Below are 18,812 nucleotides of genomic sequence, written 5' to 3'. Positions count from 1 at the left end.
GTTTTAACTTTTAACTTTTAAGAGCGCGCACGATGTCATTTTCCTGAAAATATTTCCGTGTCAAATCAAACATTTTCCCTCTCTTTTTGAAAACCCCTTTCATTTTCCCTCTCTTTTTGAAAACCCCTTTCATTTTCCCTCCTCTTTCTCAAACCCCTAACCCCTAATTTCCCCAAAATTTCCCTCTTGTTCTAAATTCAAACCCTTCCCACCTAACAAAATTCAACCCTTTCTCGTTCCAAAACCCTGTCCTTCGATCACTAACTACCTTGCAACGTTCAATTTCAATACCCACCACCCTCACTTCGATTCCAAAACCCTATCCAAGATTTCACCATGTGTAATGCGATACTCGCATCTACCGAATCCAAAGAAGGGGAACATCAACCGAACCCTCCTTCTTCGGCGCCATACCTGGTATCTAAAACCATGAATTTATCTCAGTTGTTCGATTGCGGAGAAGAAACCTCTACATTCGATAACACTCCTATTCCACTCTCGGTGGCGCCACCGTCCGGCGAAGGTGATTTGTTTTCACCACGTCAATCTACTTCCAAATGCAGTTCTCCTTCTCGGACCTCGTGGCCAGTTTTCGATGAGAAACACCAAGTCCGGGATATAGAACCAGATCATATGGACGACCAAAACTGGCTCTACATTAGTGATCACATTGAGCCTTCAAAGAATGAAGATTGCTCTTGGGTGGTATGTGTTTTTTTCTTGATCTTAGGGTTATTAATTTATTTCCTAATCTTTTCCTTTTTAACGATATTTGTTTTTATAGGGAGCGGGGCTTTCAAATCTTGGAAACACGTGCTTTATGAATGCGATCTTGCAATGCTTTACGCATACAGTGCCCCTAATCGATGGTTTCCGTTCAAGTAGTCATTCTTTCCCTTGTGATCGTGAGTTCTTTTACTTACTCTTGTTTCAATTTAGTAAACATGCTTTTTTTGCTTGTTCAATAATTAGGTCGTAGATGAAATTAAATCTGTTGAATTTTTTTGAGTTTTAAGCACTAAATAAGCTACTCTATATGCATTTAATGTAAAAAACTTGCATGTTGCTCTCTGATGTTTTTGGTTTTTGGATTTGGGAATTTCAGGTTATAACATTGAATTTTGTGCCTTTTGTGCTCTTCGTGCCCAAATTGAACATTCCTTAGCATCCACAGGAGGAATTGTTTCACCTTGGAAGCTAGTTAAGAACTTGAGTTGTATCCTTTTTTTCATTGTGAATTTGTGATGATTCTTAATACACTACCTTGCATCTCTATTTTTGGGCCTATGGCTAATCAATTTGACTGTAGCGAATGTCATCAATAGTGATTGTTAGAGCACCCAAAATGGTAACAAAAAAATCGTTCTTAACTAAATAAGCACGTTCTTCGACCAAGTTCACCACCGGAGAGAAGTCGTTTTTGTTTTTATTTCGTAACGGTAAACTAAATAAACACCGTTCTTAAAGTTGTGAAAAAAATTGTTACAAGATAGAGAAATATAAATGTGGAGTAGGTTTGTGGGGTCCAGTGAAGAATGAAATAGAGTTATACCATTGGAAGTGATTTTTTACTTGAGTTACTTAAATTGTTAAAATGTGTAAACAAATATAAAATAATTAGTAGGGTTCATTTAAGAATGAAAAAGGTGTTGCATCATTGTGGATGCTCTTATCTCCACAGTAACCAGATACATAGTACTCTTTGGTATGGGTATGCATTATGTCACTCTAAATATTACATGAAAGATATACTTATCCAATATGCTATTTGAGTTTGTGGTATGTTTTAATTGTTACGTTGTATTTTTTATTTTATCCTATTATTATTATTATTATTATTATTATTATTATTATTATTATTATTATTATTATTATTATTATTATTATTATTATTATTATTATTATTATTATTATTATTATTATTATTATTATTATTATTATTATTATTATTATTATTATTATTATTATTATTATTATTATTATTTCTGTTACATTAAATTATATTAAAGGAAGGCTAATAAGAACCTAACACTCTTTTTATTGTGTGATCAAACCAATAAAATTATATTGGTTCTTACTTAGCTTCCTTTAATAGCTTAATTTAATCTAACATAAAAAATGATAAATAAAAAATATAGTGTATTAGTCAAAACGTACCACAAACCCAAATAATGTACTAAATAAGTATACCCCTCACATACCCTATATTTACAAAGTGATGTAGTGCATACTTGTAGCAAAGAGTATGCATATACGGTGACTGTTATATCATTGGCTTCTGAAGAATAATCATTTAATCAGTGCAAACATAGTTTCCGTTTTCCTTCTAGCTGTTGTGATCTTGTAGTTAGTTTTGACTAATTGTGTGATTCGATCTGCAATACAATGCAGAATCCATGGACAATGATGCATCACAAAGTGAATCTTTTTTGTGCCTGGATCGGACAAAATCGATGGATTCACTTCTAGAATTGTGAATCCTGCGATTCAAATCTCACCATGGCTGCAATGGTGAAAACACAGGCCACCCTGCCTTTCTGGGTCGGGTTGAGTATGATCCCGTTTTTAAAACCCTTATCTGTTATTCACGATATAAATACATTATTCAGTTAATAGGCCTAATGATTCATGTATGATTCTCAATATTGACTACACTTATCCTTAACCTCTCAATAGATTTTTCATCCAGCTTTCAAAGATACCAGCAGGAAGATGCACACGAATTTATGCAGTATGCCCTGGATAAATTAGATAGGTGCTTTCTTTATTTGAAGGAAAATAGTAAGAGTTTTGAAGATGCTAATCTAGTAGAGAAAATTTTTGGAGGTCGTCTCATAAGCAAAGTATGATAGTGAATTTCTTTATCATGTGTTTGCCTTTTGGCTCCTTTATGGTTTAGAATGTTGTGTGTGCTAACTTTTGTCCTCTATCCTTCTGTTCCAGCTTCGCTGCTCTAACTGTGGCCACTCGTCTAATACTTATGAGCCACTAATTGACATGAGTTTAGAGATAGAAAATGTGGACACTCTTCCACGTGCTCTGGAATCCTTCACCAAGTTGGAATATATTGAATCAAATTTCAAATGTGATGGATGCAAGGAAGAAGTTTCCTTGGAAAAGCAGTTTTTGTTAGATCAGGCACCATTGGTTGCTGCATTTCATTTGAAAAGATTTAAGACTGATGGGACTTTTGTTGAAAAGCTTGACAAGCATGTGGATTTTCCGTTGGAGTTGGACTTGCAGCTGTGCTCTGTTTCTGATCAAAACAGCAATGTGAGTTGTGGTTTTACATCCATGTTTACATTTCACTAAATTGTTGTGTGAATATTCTTGTTTCCCTTGTGAGTTCCTTATCTCGACTCATTGTTCTACTGATAGGAACCAATGAAGTATGATCTGTATGCAGTTGTTGTGCATGTAGGAATATCAGCAACTTCAGGACATTACTTCTGCTATGTCCGCTCAGCCCCAGATATATGGCATAAATTGGATGATTCACAGGTATCAACTCTAGAACATGTTTCCCTTTTGTTGAGCACTTGAGCTTACTCTGCAAAGGAAATGTTTAATTATAAAGAGGCACTGTCTTTCTTTGTTTTTTCTATGATATGAAATGATTACTCACTTTAGTTTTTCTGTTAAATCTATTTGTGGTTTGTTGGATGCTCTGCCCTATGTTTGAAATGCTGAATACTCAGCTTTAGATGATTGTTTGCTTGAAGTGATGTCATATATTTTTGGCAATACAGTGATGATACTTTTGATTTGTTCCCATTCAGTCCCTTTTAGCAAAATTTGCCCTTGATTTTACTAATGCCTACTTCTTCATTTTTAAACTATGGGCTCAATCTTACTCCCCTTGAAAATATTCAGTATACTTGTTTCATAAATTCATACCAATTTTGTAATATCTGTTTTGAGGATTTTATTTCAACTCCATTTTGTGAAATGTAGTGTGCATATCCTTAATCATTGTGTTGGTTATTGATAGTTATTGTTAATATCTGAAATTCTTCAGGTTACTAGGGTCTCAGCAGGCTCTGTGCTATCTCAGGAAGCATATATATTGTTTTATGCACAGCAGGGCGTGCCATGGTTTTCAAGTATTATGGAATCTCCAATGCTGTGCTTGGATCCAAGTATTTGGAATACCTCTCCTAAGTCTGTTTTAGGCTGGGTTGACAGCTCAGATAAATCAAGTCCTACGATAACTGCAAATATTGTAAGTGATGAGGCTAGTGAATCCAAAGAATCTCCAGAGAAGCAGCTTGATTATTCTTGTAAAGCAAGGCTTGAGTTACCTAAGGTCAATGATACTACTGATGCTTCTCATGGCTACAAACAATTTCTTTCTAAGCCCAAGCAGGAAAGTGTTGGTTTGAATTCTGTAAAAGATACTGTCCAAGCCCAAGTGCCACTTGAGAAAGGTGCCATGTTGATTGTAAGTGCTTTGGTCGATGGAGATTCACATGTTGAGAGTGGCGGTCCTGATAAAAACAAATGCGCTCAGGAAAATGTTGATTTTGGAAAGTGGCGGTCCCATGTTTCTCCAGGTAATTGTTATACTGTTACTGAATTCCCTCCAATAATTTCTATGAGTATTATTCCTCTGTTTTATAACAGCCTTGAGTTGGATTTGTCAGACAGGAGTTACCACATCGGTCGAGATCATTTGAAGAAGAATAGCGGGGGTGGTAAAAAAACAAGAAGCAAGTGTGTGAGAGATGTGGGAAATTCTGAGAGAAAAGCAGCTTTGAGCTATGCCAGCAAGATGCATGGTTCAAGGAGAGATGCCATTTTGGCGTTAGTTGGTTGCAATGGGAAACCTTTGAACAAGAAGAGAAAAGTGGTAGATTCATCACTGTGCAAGGAAGACAGTCATCACAGTGTTCCCAAAAAAACAAACCATGCTTCTGTCATGCCACCTGTGGCAGCTGGAAGTTCACAGTGAATATAGTCTTCGCCTTTTGGCATTAGTTATTATTTCCCCCCTTTTTATGGCCATTTTGCTATAACTTTGTCAATACATCCGGCAAAAATGTACAGGTGAACGCTTCGAGATAGGATGTCCGTTATTTTATTGGTTCACCGATTTTCTGGCTGAAATGGTTTTTTAACTATGTATATATGTTCATATTTTATCTAATAATGACATATTTTTGCTTATAAAAACCAACATTCTTAATCTATTTCTTTTGTATTCTTGTCAACTCTAAAGTGAGTTTGACTTTAGGTTTTGCATAAATTTTGATAGAAGACTTGTAGCAGATGTAATTTTTGGTTGTGTGATAGTGAGATATAATGATTACTCATCAAATTCTCTAGAGTGACAAGTCTATCTTTGGAGATTTGTTGTCCTTTATAAACTTCTCATTCCTCACTAGTGAAGTAGCAATTGGTTTGTGATCATGTATCTTGAACTTCTTCAGTAGCTTGTTAGTTAACTTTTGCTGAGATAAATATTTCTTTTTTTTACCTGCCTCAATGTTAGGGACGTAGTCAAAAGTTGAGGTTTAGAAGGTCTTCATCATATCTTTGAACTTTGCCATTATCTTCATGTTTTTCCTATGTATATAAGATCATTTATTGGAGAGTTTCATACAACATTGGGTGTTAGTGTATAGCATAGGCTCACTCTTATTACTCTTGAATTATATACCGATAAAGTATGGATCAATTATGTTATACCATGTCATCAAGGTTGAACTTTGTTTTGTAGATCTATTTAACTCCAATGGTGTATTTTATCTGTCCTATTTGTCTCTTGCATTATCTTGACCTAATTTTGTTATTAAAGTTTTTAGGTTCAACATGTCCAACTCGCATGTCTCACATATATCTAATTATTTACGAATGGTCTTACTTGTCTTGAGGTATGGTGAAATTTGTTCTTATGGTAGTGTTGTTGACTTACCTGAATGGTTTTTTGCCTCTTTAACTTACGATACTTGTGGCGGTTGTGTTGGTATGAAGAGGTTGCATCTCTCAACCTTTCCACCATCCCAAATCCAAGCAACATTGCCATCAACTTCAATGTCCCTTTGCGTAAATTTCTTTAGTGTGTAAGGAAAAGGAAAAAAAAAATCCAGTAAGGGACATTAATTTAAGTTCATTTCATCTTAGGCATGTCAACTCTAAAAGAACAAATAACATTGATGTTTAATTTTTTTATACACATGTTTTAATTCATAATATCGTACTTAAATAATGAATCATTTTTTTTATGATTAAAAGTGTGTCTCTACATACATCCATGTAGCAAGGTTTTCATTGGTGCACTTTACTGCTGATTAAATCAGTGTTTTACCCAAAAAAATTGTACCAAAATAATATCAATGTTGTTTTCGGCCCAAATCTCTCGGATTCAGTTTTGAAAAAGAACAAATAACATTGATGTTTAATTTTTTTATACACATGTTTTAATTAAGAATATCGTACTTAAATAATGAATCCTTTTTTTATGATTAAAAGTGTGTCTCTACATAATGTAGCAAGGTGTTCACACGTGCGCTTTACTGTTGATTAAATCAGTGTTGTACAAAAAAAAATATCAGTGTTGTTTTTGGCCCAAATCTCTTAGCTTCATTTTTGAAATCCTTAACTAATAGCCTTCATAGAAAAAACCCTTATTGAACCAAAAGTTGTTCACAAAAATCCTTAACTGAAATCAATCCATCTTGCAACCGAACTTTGTTACCATCATGGCATCATCACTTTTCTAATTTTTTGGGTGGAATCGTGTGTATTATCCACTAGGTGCGTCTTTTGTTGCATTTAACTCATCTAAATATGACAACATCATCCTGCCATCCCAATAACTGAAACTGTTCTTCATTCCTCTTATTCCTATCCTATTTTTTACAACTATTTTGGGGTGTGCCCTTTGGAAATCTCCTTCATCTAAAAGTCAATATTATGTATGTTTAATCACCCTCGTTAGGAATATTTTGGCATATTTTTTAAATTTCTCTTCAACAATTAAATCAAGCAAAATTGGATTTGTGTTATGTTTGTTCTTTTCCATCCCATAACGTTAAAAAATGAAAGGAAATGATACTATGAATATAGTAAATATGTGGTTATTCATAATATAAATATATTGATATTAATCTTGCAGAGCATAGTTTTGGCTCACGTAGATAGTACAATGTATAAACATAGTTCAGAGTTTATAAGCATCCTCGTAACCATATACATTCTTATTGTTGTTACTAAATATGGTTAGAAGGAGCTAGATATTCATTCTAGACATGAGAATTTCAAGGATAGTATCCACCGTGGCCACCACCTTCTCCACTTCCACCACCAGCTCCATATCCACCACCATGTGCGCCTCCACCCCCAGTACCACCTCCACCACCGCCACCACCTCCAGTACCTCCTCCACCGCCACCACCACCAGCAACTCCTCCACCGTATCCTCCACCAGCTCCTTCTCCAGCTCCTCCACCGCTACCATATCCGCCTCCATGTGCTCCACCAGCACCGCCTCCACCACCTCCACCACTCCCATTACCACCTCCACCTCCATATCCTCCACCATTTGCTCCCCCGTATCCACCACCAGCTCCACCCCCTTCCCCAGCTCCATACCCACCGCCACCAGCAGCACCTCCTGCACCACCACCTCCACCTCCTCCACTGCCACCTCCACCACCACCCCCATGTGCACCACCTTGACCATACCCTCCACCACCTCCTTTACCAGAACCTCCTCCATATCCACCACCTGCAGCACCGCCTCCACCACCTCCACCACTTCCTCCACCACCACCTTGGCCTCCGCCACCACCACCACCGCCAGCAGCTCCATATCCTCCACCGGCACCTTCACCTCCGCCAGCTCCTCCTCCATAGCCACCTACACCATGACCACCCGCACTTCCACCACCACCGCCTCCACCTGCACCTCCCCCACCACCATAACCTCCTACAGCAACATTGGCACCACCATGGATGCCACCACCAAAGCCAGTGTCTAAGCCATAGGTGAGGAGTGTTCTGGCAGCAGAACACACTCCCAAACCTAATAGCACAAAGAAAACAATATTGAGAACCTTAGAAGTTGCCATTGGAAAAGTGTTGAATGATTTTTGAGGATTGAAGGTGGGTATTTATAGATAGTGATGATGACCCACTAAGCTATTGGAGGGGTCCAAAAGGACATGTAGAAGGTGGTTCTATACTTTGCTAACTCACTCACACTAATAGACACACCATAGTGTGCTTTTGCTGTCACCCATTAGCTTCATCTTTATTCACATTGTGCATGTTATAAACCTAATTTCCTCTATCTCACAAAATCATACTTTATCTGAGTTTTTTAATTATTGAAGATCAAACTCATTCCTTTGTATATTTTGTTTTACATTTATCATCATTGACCAATGTTTGCTAAAAACATTCTCCAAGTTCATCACTGGCTGCAATCTGCTAATCTTCTTAGTAATGATTTAAGTTGTGTTCATAATTCGTGACATTTGTGGCAATTATGAAAAATTATAGTTAGTGGCATCCATAAATAATTTGGCAATTAGTACTTTAGTATTTATTATGAGTAAAACTCAAACTTTCAACCTTCTTCACTTCATTCCTTAAACATTTTCCCTAACAATCAGATCACCGTATTACTCCATATGAGAGAGATTCTATTATGTTATGTATGTCATTTTTCCTTGTTACTCCAGATGAGATTCTATTACTCCAGATTAGACCACCTAATTTTAGATGAGCTTATACTAAAAGTGGAAAGAAATGGAACCATGCATATTGGAAATATATTATTGAGAAATATAAATATGTTGAAGTTAGTCTTGCAGACTTCCATTCAAGATTATTCACACAAGACTTCATAAATTAAAATACAATGTTTATTTATAAGTACCATTGTAGTAGCCATATAGATTTGGATTCTTATTCTTATTACTGAATATGGTTACATGGAGTTAGATGTATATCCGTTCTCCGTAAGAGAATTTAAACCTAATTAGTATCAAGGATAGTATCGATTGTGGCCACCAACTTCACCACCCACCACCAGCTCTAATTATTTGATCACCTCCACTTCTGATTATTTCAAAAAGTTACTAACATCAGATATAAAATAAACTACACCGAATGCATAAATAAATGTCCATTTTCACCATCTGTGTAATATTTTCCCAGAAAAGCACACACTGTAAAAGGTGCATGGTTCATTAGACATACCATATAAGGTGTACTTTTTTTTGCAATCACCCATTCCTTCGCTTAATCTTATTCTCATTGTGCTTCGGGAGAGCTTGTTTATGTAGACCTAATCACCACTATCTTATAAATTATAATAATAAAGCATGATTCGTTTTTATTGGATATCCGGCTCATTGTTTGAATTTCATCATGTTATAAGCAACTTTTTAATCTTCTATGTTATCCCTATGAGTGTATGACATTTGTGTATATTTTAATGAAGCTTCCTTTCTATTGATAATGCAATGATTTCTTGCTATGGTGTGGTCACTATTAGAATATAGTACCACTCAGCATTAATTAGTTGCCATAGGAAACCAAATTTAAGTTAGTCTAGAGTAGTTGGAATGCATTATAATTTGTTGGCTAATTATGTGATGACTGCACCTAAAATTTATTATCTCTCTTTCATAGCTTTTGTTATTTAAGGGTAGTGTTAATAGATCAAAACAGAAGTTGTTAAAGATTATTGCATTCTGACTAAAACCTTCATATTTATTTCTTAAGAGAGAATAAAATAATAGAAATAATTTAAAAAAACATATGTATAATTACTAAATGATTATAAAATTAGATTTTTTTACTAAACCTTAAATTTATAAAGCAATAATAGTTTTTAAGAAAATCTTATAACAGAAAATATACAAAATGAAAGATGTTGTATGCCATACTTGGATGTTGGAATGTACCATATGTATGACCTATATAACTGATTCTCAGTTTGTTTTTTATCATGCAAGGATAAAGAATTTATTCATGAGTGTATCAGTGATTAACCGGACAAATACAAAAACATAGCATGAAAGTACAATATGACTGACAGCAATAAAGTCGATGTTAGCTTCCGTTTCATGCAACAACAAATCCCACACACAAAGAATTTAGAATGGTATATAACTTACAGATTCAGCACTACAATTCAGCAGAAAACTACTTAAGCCAACAACATATTTTATTTATATATGAAAGCATAAGTACAGTGAATGAATAGGGACATGCACTAGAAACTACTCTTATTAGTTATTAGTAAGTGGCGGACTCAAGAAGCACTTGATGGATCAATTAATTAACATATCTTGTTAGCTTTGACATTGTAAAAGTCATAAATAGTTCAGCCTAAAAATGCTTTTACAATTAACATATCTTTACACATGTTTAAATGTTTCCTCCACTTTTTCTTCCTTTATCCATTTTTTTTGTTAGAAGCATTTCCTAACCTCATTCTTCCTTTCTCTTTCGTACTTTAGAGTGTCACTAGGTGTCATATAGAGTGACATTAACTATCATACAATATATAATTCTAAAACCGTTTTCACAATGCAATAAATGTTAAAGTTGGTAGAATTGTTTTATATTTTATATAGAGTCGTTAGGTTTGATAATCCGTTTTCACAATTTTTAGTAATACTAAAAAAAAATCTTAAAGAGAATAGCATAGTCTGCAACTTGATCTACAATTTTTTTTTTGTCATAAATTATTTTTTTAATTCATTTCAAACAATTATCATCACATTTTATTCCCGAATTATTGAAATTTTACTGTTAATTGTCCATTTTAATGAATACAAATCATGTGGTTTTATTCAAAATCAACAATAATTTTTTGTCTTTGACTATTGGTCCAAAATCATATAACAATTTCTGACATCTATGAGCAATGGCTGGCAATTTGTTCAATTCAATTGAAATAAATACTATGAATTTTCGTAATTAATAAGTCACTTCTACCCAAGCATCAAGAACTGAAAAATATCGACAATGTATTCATCTTTAACATATACACTCTTCACAACGGACTCTTTGCTGGCTATTTCTCTTTGTTGACGATGAAGTTTTATGCATGTCAATTCTCTATTTACTAGGTTCATAATCAATTCATGTAATAATAGTTTGCTAAAGAGTGTATTACTAATATTGTTTTCGGAAGAATTTTAATATAGTAATGGCCAATTCCATTTACAAAACATTATTGTTTCTGTGGAAATTGTTAACTTCTGTCATATACTCAAGATGATTAATTGATTATGGTCAATAATAACATAAAGTGGAATATATAAGGAGGAAAAAATGGATGTAGTATTTAAATATTGTCATTTGCATCGTCCACCATTTATATTTAATTATTATTGACTCTTAAAATTATGGTCAAATTTGTACTAGTCATTTTAGTCTATGTTAAAGATTCATCTCAAAACTAATTGAAAATAAGATTACATAAATATTTAAACATGTCAAAGAGAACAACACAAGCAATGCAAAACTTATTTCTCAACATGTCATGCCTCATCCACATAATTGTTGGATGATACTAAATGTTATTTTTGACTTATGACTAAAAGGTACTTCTCAACATGTTTCATCTACCTAATAAGGAATTTGAAGTTCAAATCTCACCCACTACAAATAGGGATTGATTTAACCACATACAATAACACATGGAATGATGCATTTTTTGGTACAGAAGATTTTCACCCCTATAAATATAACATTTGTTTATGAAAAAAAAAAATGATGAAGGGGAATGTTGGAGTGATGGTTGTTGCTTTAATTTGAAGGCAAAGTAACCCTTATCCCATATCCATAGCTAGCTAGCATTAACAATGGTGAATCTGCTTCCAGTTCATGAATTGGAATGTACAATATAGTGGATTATCACATGCATAAGAGGAGGTTGCGGGACCCACCCATCTCGTTATGCTTGTCTAGTGGATTGTTCTTTTTCCTTCATGCTTGTCTGTGATCAGCAGAATTGTTTGACTCTAAGGTCTCTAGCTAGTGCAGTAACATATGATACAACCCACCACATTATAGTTCCTGACGTATGAGAGAGTATTATTAGCCTAGATGAGTAACTATGTTACATAAACAAGAAGATTAAGCAGAAGCATTAGATTAATGCCTTCATTGCCTTGTATTGACTTGGTTGATAATTCTATCAGGTTTATTCATCTTCGTAAATAAGAATATCAAAAATGAAGTTTTACTTCCACTTTCTTTGGAAAGGGGTTTGAAAAAATATTACTTGGATTACAAACATGAAACAAAAAAAATCGTTTCTGTGTACAAGAAACTTGCAAATTTTGTGAATAACATGCTATGAATTAAATTGCAAACTAAAAAAAAAATCGGTTTTCAGAATGAATTATATTTTTAATGTATAATGAGTTGATTCATCCTCTATTTATTTGTCAACACGATCGTTTGTTTTTCAATTTGGTTTTAGACTTCAAATTCTTTTACTCTTTTGAATAGTTTTTTTGTTAGTCACTGGTCTTGTATCTCAGTTTTTGTTTAAAACTCAATGTTAATGATTTAGTTAGTAAAAATTATAGAGTTCGTATAAAAAAATTTATTTTTGAATCCAATGACAGTTTGACATTAAAATATGAATTTTGATTCAGAATTAATAAAGTAGTAAGAAAATAGAGGAATATGAATGCTATACCCATTTTTAACATTTCAATCATTGTTATTACCTATACATTTTCTTTTTTAAACGTTTTCAGCCCCCACCACCACACACACAACAAATGTGGCATTCAACTTATGAGACTCTTTGATCCAAGCCCACGAGTATCAGAAGCTTTATGAGATTCAAACCTGCGAGTCTTTGGTTGAGAAATGAAGATGTACCAAACTTGGCATCAAGCCCATATACAGCAACCCAATGGGTTAGTGATATCATTGCTCCTTACAAGACTGGTGTCAATTTCCAATGGATTACACTATGAAGTGATATGATTGTTCATCTGTTAAACATGGCACCACATCTTGATTATGGAAGTTGAAGAAGAAGCACAGTGAAGAAGGAAAGCAAACGAATGAAAATGGAGCTCAGCAATGTATTATTTCTATGTATTTTCTTGATTAATTTCTCAAAGGAAGGAACAACCCATTTATAGCAAACTAAGTTGGTTGGACTAACTAATATAACAACCAAACTTAAAACTGAAATCTAAAAATAGAAATTGGAGAAATGGGCTTAAAGAAAAAAAGAAAACAGGCCCATTAAACAATTAACAAAGAAAGAATTTTAATGTAAAGAAAGAAGGATGGAAGGATTATTTGAGCTTGTCATTGTCTTCATGAAGTTGAATGCTATGAAGGATCTTCCTTTCTTTATCTTCTTCCTTGGATCTTAACAGGCCCCCACAAGCTAGGATGTGTATGTCTATCATCCCGAGCTTGGAAAACAAGTGATGAAATGTGTTAGGAGGAAGAGCCTTGGTCAATATATCAGCTACTTGAGAATTAGTTGGAATGGAAAGAAGATGTAATAGACCAATTTAAATCTTTTCCCTGACTGAATGGCAGTCAACCTCTATGTGTTTTGTCCGTTCATGAAAAACGGGATTTGCAGCTATATGGATGGCTGATTGGTTGTCACAGTAGAGAATGATTGGTTGAGGATGAGGGATCTGCAAGTCTTGTAATAGGTAAAGCAACCATTGTGCTTCACATGCTCCTAATGCCATTGCTCTATACTCTGCCTCTGCTGAAGATCTTGCAACAACTTGTTGCTTCTTGCTTTTCCATGAGACAAGTGAGTTTCCTAGATAAAAGCAATATGTAGAGACAGATTTTCTAGAGTCAGGACATCCTGTCCAATCCGAATCTGTATATCCTTTAATTTTGAAATCACAACCTGTAGGAAAGAAAATTCCAACACTGATGGAGCCTTTGATGTATCGTATAATTCTTTTGGCTCCCTCAAAGTGCTTATCAGTAGGTTTAGACAAGAACTGACTTAAGTGTCCTACAGAGAAGCTAATATCGGGTCTAGTATGAGCTAAGTATAAAAGCTTACCCATGAGTCTTCTGTAGATGCTAGGATTGGTGAGTGGTGTTCCTGTTTCGGAGCTGACCAGTTGTTTTCCATATTCCATTGGGGTGGAACATGGTTTGGAAGCAAGCATCCCAGTTTCCTGCAAAAAATCAAGTGCATACTTTCTTTGATAGAACATGATACCTCTCTTAGATCTTGCTATCTCAATTCCTAGGAAGTATTTTAAAGGTCCAAGGTCCTTGATATTGAATTTTGTATCAAGGATGCTTTTAACATCATTAATTTCATTCATGTTATTGCCTGCTAAAACCAGGTCATCCACATAAACTAATATAGCAGTAAAAGAAGAAGGTGTAGATTTAGTAAAGAGTGAATAATCAGAAGAAGATTTTTGATAACCTGTTTGGATGAGAGTGCTAGTTAATTTCTCATGCCATTGCCTGCTGGATTGTTTCAATCCATACAAGGATTTTTGGAGTTTGCAAACCAATCCAGGTTGATCAATAATGAGGCCTGGAGGGATTTGCATATACACATTCTCTTTGAGATCACCATGAAGGAAAGCTGTATTAATATCCAACTGGTGCAAATGCCAATTGTTGGCTGCAGCAAGAGCCATGATAACTCTAATAGTAGTCATTTTAATGACAGGGCTGAAGGTTTCCATATAATCAAGCCCTTCTGTTTGGGAGAAGCCTTTGGCAACAAGTCTTGCCTTGTGCCTTTCTATAGATCCATCTGATCTATACTTGAGCTTGAAAACCCATTTGCAGCCTATTGCTTTCTTAGTGCTAGGAAGGTTGGTTAGGATCCAAGTGTTGTTGGCTTTTAGAGCATTAAGCTCACTTTGGATAGCCTTCTGCCAACATTCATGTTTTATGGCTTCATGATAGGTATCAGGTTCAACATTGGAAGATATGCTAAGGGAGAAGTGTTTATGAGAACTGGATAGTTGGTTATAGGATAGACTCTCAGATATTGGGTATTTAACCTTTGAATGGTTCAGTGAGTCTGATTGAGAGGTAGAGGAGTTTAAGGCACAATGGTAGTCCTCTAAATATTGAGGCTAGTGTTTGGTTCTATGAGATCTTCGAGGGATATTGTGTTGAGAGTTGGTCTGATCTTGTGTCTCATTAATGGCTATGTTGCTATCAGTAGGATTGATGGATGGATCAGCTGTTATGTATTGTTCTTCTGTTGTGGTAGGAGGCATGGGTGGTAAATTGTTGTAGGTTTGAGGAGTAGGTCCACTATTAGCATCATTATAGGTACTATCAATGGGTAAGGCTAGGGTAGGGTCTGTCTCAGTGTGGTTTGTTTCATGGAAAGGGAAAATATGTTCATAAAATGTGGTGTTTCGAGATATGAAGATCTCATGGGTGCTGATATCAAAAATGACATACCCCTTTATTCCCTGTTTCAACCCAAGAAACACACCCTTTCTAGATCTGTGGTCAAGCTTTCTTCTTTTGGCAGCAATAGTACTAGCATAGCTGAGGCAACCAAAGGCCTTTAAATGTGATATGTATGGTACTCTACCATATAGGATTTCAAAAGGAGTCTTACCAGAGATGTTTTTGCTAGGATGCCTATTGATTAGGTGTATAGCATGAGTTATGGCAAAATCCCAAAAACAATGGGGTAAATTTGATTGGAAAACCAGGGACCTAGCAACACTTAATATGTGTTGGTGCTTTCTCTCAACCACCCCATTATGTTGGGGTGTTTCAACACAACTAGTTTGGTGTTGAATTCCTTGCTCATCATAGAAATGTCTTAGGGAAAACTCCTTCCCATTGTCACTCCTTATGCATTTTATCCTTAGCCTAAACTGAGTAAGAACAAGGGAGCAGAATTTTCTAATTAAATCAGGGACCTCTGACTTGAGTTTCATCAAGTATAACCAAGTAAATCTTGATTTATCATCTACTATGGTCAGAAAATACCTATGACCAAAAGTGCTAGGGATAGAAAAGGGGCCCCATATATCCATGTGAATCAAATCAAAGATACTAGCAGATTTAGAGATGTTGTGATTGTATGGCAATCTCTTTTGTTTAGCAAGATGACAAACATGGCAAGGATAAAAAACCTTATTGCATTTAATAGAAGGAAACACGGTCTGCATAATGAGCATTTTGCCATGGGAAGGGTGTCCTAATCTAACATGCCATACATTGTTATCATAAGCAGTAAATGAGTTAACATTCTTATTGAGCAGTTTTGTACATATAGCAGGTAAATCCTTAACAGAGTCTTTTATAGCAAAGAGGCCATTCTTTAATTCAGCTACACCAATCATCTTCAATGATGGGAGGTCCTGAATACAACAAGAATATTTGGAAAAAGTTAGCTGGCAAGGTATAGATAGAAGTAATTTTGAGATAGAGATCAAATTGAAGTTGAAGCAAGGTATGTATAAAACATCACTTAAGTATAAGTTTTGAGAGAAATTGATACTTCCTGAAATGTTGGCAAGCACCTGATTGCCATTAGGCAAAGTTACATATATAGGATTGATTCTCTTGTATGTCTTGAATTGTGATAGTGTGTGACACCCATGGTCTATTGCTCCTGTGTCAAGGTACCAATAAAGGGTTTTAGAATAGAAATTTAATAAGTACTTGTCACCTTTATCACTTGGTCCAATTGATTGAATACTGATCTGGTTTGCATTGTGACCAGACTTGCATGATGGTTGTTGTAATATGGACATGATTGTTTGGTGTTGTTGAGGGGTGATGTTAACACCAGATTGTGCATCAATGTTGTTAAAGCTAGATTGTTCCTTGACCTCAATCTGATTCTCACCATTAAATGACTCTCTTTCAAAGGTATTGAGACTGTTTACATTGTAGTTTCTCAAATTTCCAGGTGGTGGGTATCCATGCTTCTTGAAACACTGATCAATGGTGTGTCCTGACTTGTTGCAGTAAGTGCATATCTTGGTGCCTCTTCCACCTTGGTTTCTTCATGACCCTCTTCCTCCTTGATTCTGGTATGCTCTCCCTCTGCCTCTTCCTTTGTTGATCTTAAAGCTGGTTCCATACTCATTGTTGTTACTACTATTATAGCCATTTTCAGCAGTGTTCATAAGAACCTTAGGCTCAACATAGTGTGAGTTAATATGCCTTTCTTGTCGTATTAAGAGAGCAAATGTCTTATTAATGGATGGTAGAGGATCCATTAACATAATCTGAGACCTTACTCCTTCATATTGGTCATTGAGGCCCATGAGGAAACAGAGGACATAGTCACTCTCTCTATATCCTTTAATTGTGGGAATCAAGGTATAGGTGCATTTCTGTACACATATACATGATGGGATTGGTATGAAATTGTCCAACTCCTCCCATAAACCTTTTATGTGGTTGTAGTAAGCTCCTATGCTGAAGTCACCCTGTTTGTAGTTGTATATATGTGCCAAGGGTTCTGTGATGCGGAAGACGTCTCCTTGATAATATCTTTCACGCAAATCTTCCCAGATCTGCAAGGCTGTCTCCATCCACAATATGCTTTGGGCAATTGAAGGATCAATAGATTGTATCAGCCAAGAAACAACCAATGTGTTACATCTATCCCAGTATACAAAATTCGGGTCTTCAGCTGATGGCTTTAAGAGGGAACCGTCTATAAACTGGAGCTTGTTCTTTGACTTTAGAGACATGGCCATTGCCCGAGACCAAGAATGGTATTTGTCACCATTGAGAGTTTTGGAAACTATGCTAGCTCCAGGGTTCTCATTTTGGTTCATGAAGAAAGGTGAAGTTGGATCTTGAAGGGGATTAATATGTTGGATGGCTCGTGTCTCCATTTTTGGAACTAAAAAAACGAAGAAGAAGTGAAAAGAAACTTGCAACGAAAGTGGATCTATTAAAGAAGAAAGGTGTTACCCAGAGCAAGCTCTGATACCATGTTAAACATGGCACCACATCTTGATTATGGAAGTTGAAGAAGAACCACAGTGAAGAAGGAAAGCAAACGAATGAAAATGGAGCTTAGCAATGTATTATTTCTATGTATTTTCTTGATTAATTTCTCAAAGGAAGAAACAACCCATTTATAGCAAACTAAGTTGGTTGGACTAACTAATATAACAACCAAACTTAAAACTGAAATCTAAAAATAGAAATTGGAGAAATGGGCTTAAAGAAGAAAAAGAAAACAGGTCCATTAAACAATTAACAAAGAAAGAATTTTAATGTAAAGAAAGAAGGATGGAATGATTATTTGAGCTTGTCATTGTCTTCATGAAGTTGAATGCTATGAAGGAACTTCCTTTCTTTATCTTCTTCCTTGGATCTTAACATCATCCTCTTATTTTTCTAGTCTAATCCATTGGAAATTAGAGCACTGTAACCCTCATGCTATGCAAATTATTTATAATACCATAAAATCTATTGGCTTAATTGGTACTAAAGTGACCACATCATCCCTCATCTCATTTCCTAGCTCCTATGCCAATTATGTCCCTCGAAACGTAATATAATGTGCTTTCTGGGACTATGATTCTTCATACTAAATAATAACAATCAAATCTTAATATCACCAAAAAAAATAGATGTGTTACGTATATTGAACATGGTTAATGAATCATTGCATCCTGTGACACAACGAAATAACCCTATTATATACGGATGGCGACTGAACAATGATTTTCCTTTGCAAAAGAACTAAATATCATCCCAAAGAAGCCCAATTGGCAACACACTAAAACACGCGTACACTAATGAATCTTACCCTTCACCAACGCCTAACTTTTCCTTTTCTTTTTCTTGCCTTCTGTCTGATTTGATGG

The 18,812-nt window shown here is 35.3% G+C and overlaps 2 protein-coding genes across 2 annotated transcripts; one reads left to right on the top strand and one right to left on the bottom strand.

Annotated features, from left to right (window-relative positions):
• On the top strand, positions 612-5,136 carry LOC109331370 (ubiquitin carboxyl-terminal hydrolase 20-like). Its single transcript, XM_019565808.1, has 8 exons — positions 612-705; positions 785-905; positions 1,106-1,216; positions 2,677-2,843; positions 2,944-3,273; positions 3,379-3,501; positions 4,019-4,553; positions 4,644-5,136. Exons 1-8 carry the CDS (start codon positions 634-636, stop codon positions 4,949-4,951), a joined length of 1,767 nt encoding a protein of 588 aa, XP_019421353.1. The 5' UTR covers positions 612-633; the 3' UTR covers positions 4,952-5,136.
• LOC109331373 (glycine-rich cell wall structural protein 1.0-like) lies at positions 7,066-8,107 on the bottom strand. Its single transcript, XM_019565810.1, has one exon. It carries the CDS (start codon positions 8,070-8,072, stop codon positions 7,260-7,262), a length of 813 nt encoding a protein of 270 aa, XP_019421355.1. The 5' UTR covers positions 8,073-8,107; the 3' UTR covers positions 7,066-7,259.

Source organism: Lupinus angustifolius, chromosome LG17 (genome assembly GCF_001865875.1).
Source record: "Lupinus angustifolius cultivar Tanjil chromosome LG17, LupAngTanjil_v1.0, whole genome shotgun sequence".
Classification (NCBI taxonomy): Eukaryota; Viridiplantae; Streptophyta; class Magnoliopsida; order Fabales; family Fabaceae; genus Lupinus; species Lupinus angustifolius.
The sequence above is the reverse complement of the archived record's forward strand: the minus strand, read 5'-3'. Positions and strand labels throughout refer to the sequence as shown.

Excerpts from the sequence above, each read along its gene's own strand:
- LOC109331370 (XM_019565808.1), top strand. The coding sequence starts at position 634 with ATGGACGACCAAAACTGGCTCTACATTAGTGATCACATTGAGCCTTCA. Across the intron at positions 3,274-3,378 it reads TTTCTGATCAAAACAGCAAT|GAACCAATGAAGTATGATCT; the intron begins GTGAGTTGTGGT and ends TTCTACTGATAG. Across the intron at positions 3,502-4,018 it reads ATAAATTGGATGATTCACAG|GTTACTAGGGTCTCAGCAGG; the intron begins GTATCAACTCTA and ends GAAATTCTTCAG.
- LOC109331373 (XM_019565810.1), bottom strand. The coding sequence starts at position 8,072 with ATGGCAACTTCTAAGGTTCTCAATATTGTTTTCTTTGTGCTATTAGGT.